Consider the following 2,780-nt stretch of genomic DNA (forward strand, 5'->3'; position numbering starts at 1 on the left):
AGAAGTATCATCAAGCTGGAGAAGAGGTGGACGTCATGTTGGCTCGAGCTCGCATCCTAACGAGAAGGACGGCAAACATGGCGTCTCACCAAAATGCTTCTGTGGAGAAAACGCAGTCCTTTTCATGTCGAAGACGCGAAGCAATCCAGACGGATTGTTTCTGGGCTGTCCCTTTTAAAAGGTATGGTAACTAACTTTGTGGCAAGTTTGCTTGAAGATGTGTTAAGATTACCAGTTTTTAGTTTTTGAATTATGTGGGTTGATTTGCTGCAGGCAAGACAACCCTATTGCAAATTTTTTTTGTGGCTTGATGAGCATGTTACTGGACTTGGATTGGCAGAAACAAAGTATATGGGAGAGAAGAAATTTGTGGATGTTGAAGATTATCACAGGCAGCAGGACATGGAAATGAGGATTAGCTGCTTGGAGAAGAGGATATTAGCTCTAGAGATGAAAACAAACCCAATAAGATAGTGTATTTGTGTCATTGTCATTGTGTTGATTTTTGCTGTCCTAAGTTGTAAGAGTTGATAAAGGAATGAAAAAGTGTGTTGTATTGTTGCACCAAACAAAAATTTAATGTCATTTATATGAATGATTGAATTGCCTTGTACGTGTTGTGTAAGGTGTGGACGAAATTAAAGTTGGTTCCCTAATAGATAACATAGCATTGCATTACTGATAAAAAAACTGGTTTAGTTAACATCCATGTTCATCTGACCCACAAAGGGTGTTAAAAAAGTATGCGACAAAAAGCTAAATTGTATATACTACTTGTCATGAACCATTACATACACAAAAAATCATCACAAAAGCACATAATGACAGAAGTCTTCACTATTTCGAGTCCTTCGTTTTTGGAGAAGTTGGCAAATTTGGGGATGGCGCTTCCTGATTCGGTGCTGCAGATGGGATGGTAGATGGAGTTGCCTGTTGTGTATTAGGTTGGATTCTGGAGGTAGCAATTGGAGCTGGTGGCCTAAAGATCTTCTGCTTTGGTCTGAACCTGGACTGTTGTGGGCGAGCTGTGTCATTGACTTTCCTTGGAGGTTTAAATGGACGACCTATAGTTGGAGCCGGTGGCCTGGTTTGAGTAGCTGTTGGCCCTGGAGGTGAAATGACAAATGTGGATCTAGTCACCCTTGTTGGAATTGGTGGTATAAGTGGATTGCTTGGGGCAGGTGATTCCACAACAGTTGGGTTTGGGGTCAAGCTTGTGGAGCTGCTTGGTTGGCTGCTGGATGCATCCTGAAAATATGCATGTAAGATGTGAACAGAATAGCAGTACTAAGATAGATTAGTCCCTAACCATAAAAGTACTAATACAGAATAGTCCTTATTCTTAGCAGTAGTAAGACAGATTAGTCCCTAATCATTTCCATACTAAGACACATTAATACCTAATCATAATAGTATTAATACAAAATATTCCCTATATGACAACGATAACAGTAGGGATCTTACCTCTGGTGGGGGAGCAGATTGTGACAGTGGAAGCACAATCAGTGACTGAGAGGAGCTAGCTGCTTTCTTTCTAGGGCGCCTTGTCTTCGACTTCCAGTTTGGGTTAGTAGGAGCTCCCTTACATGTTTTGTAGTTGTGGTCCTTCTCACCACACTTGGAGCTGGATACAATGAATGACCTCTTTAGTTTTTCTTCTTGCATGAGTGGCTCCGCAGGATCCTTTTGCCTATTATGAACCTTTGGCCGTCCAATTGGCCTTTTGGTAATGGGTGGGTCTGGCTTTGAGAACTCAGTTCTTGCACAAAATTTTGGACTTGGAACAGGCTTAATGCAGTGTGCATATTTCCTCCTAATGGACTCCATGCATAGCCAAGGGTGAACATAGTCATGAGGTGTGTCATGTCTCTTCCTAATGGCAGCAAGTGCATGTAAGCAGGGCATGCCTGAGGTAATGCAACGAAGGTGAGTAATATAACCAAATAATCAGTAAAGGAGATTCAAATCAAAATTACAAAGAAAATGGATCAAAATTTCCAGTCAATTGCCATCGGTTGCATGAGCAACTGTGCCAAATAAGGTCCACATCCACCTTGGCTGCTTTACGAGAAACCTCAAATCTCTTTCATTCATTGTCACCAACCCATTCAGCCGTCCACTTGGTGCTAAGGTTTAATAACTTCTCCAACCTCTTTTCCTGAACTGGTGCCAGCCTCCCTGAGTGATTCTCCAAGACCCGTTTATGAATCACCATCCTTCTCATGAGATAGCATCTGATCTCTTCACACATGGTTAGGATAGGCTTGCAGCGGTAGTTTACAATTTTAGCATTAAAAACCTCATACGTGTTGTTTGTGAGGTTATTCACTTTTGGCCCATGGGAGAACTAAGCCTTAACCCATGTTTCTGGTTCAAATTTGCTGAGGTACTCCCAAGCACCCTGGTTAACTGTTGATGAGCGGATAATTTATACACTTTTTGGCATTGTTTTTATATAGTTTTTAGTATGATTTAGTTAGTTTTTAGTATATTTCTATTAGTTTTTAAGCAAAATTCATATTTCTGGACTTTACTATGAGTTTGTGTATTTTTCTGTGATTTCAGGTATTTTCTGGCTGAAATTGAGGGACCTGAGCAAAAATCTGATTCAGAGGCTGAAAAAGTACTGCTGATGCTGTTGGATTCTGACCTCCCTGTACTCAAAATAGATTTTTTGGAGCTACAGAAGTCTGAATGGCACTCTCAATTGCGTTGGAAAGTATACATCTAGTGCTTTCCAGCAATATATAATAGTCCATACTTTCCTCGAGTTTAGACGA

The 2,780-nt window shown here is 40.8% G+C and overlaps 1 protein-coding gene across 1 annotated transcript; it reads right to left on the reverse strand.

The window, feature by feature from the left end:
- Positions 1-837: 837 nt before the first annotated feature.
- On the reverse strand, positions 838-2,094 carry LOC130934639 (vegetative cell wall protein gp1-like). The gene is made up of 3 exons (XM_057864189.1): positions 2,010-2,094; positions 1,465-1,907; positions 838-1,248 (listed from the first exon to the last, which is right to left on the reverse strand). Exons 1-3 carry the CDS (start codon positions 2,092-2,094, stop codon positions 838-840), a joined length of 939 nt encoding a protein of 312 aa, XP_057720172.1.
- Positions 2,095-2,780: the final 686 nt, after the last annotated feature.

Source organism: Arachis stenosperma, chromosome 6, assembly GCF_014773155.1.
Source record: "Arachis stenosperma cultivar V10309 chromosome 6, arast.V10309.gnm1.PFL2, whole genome shotgun sequence".
NCBI classification, from domain to species: domain Eukaryota; kingdom Viridiplantae; phylum Streptophyta; class Magnoliopsida; order Fabales; family Fabaceae; genus Arachis; species Arachis stenosperma.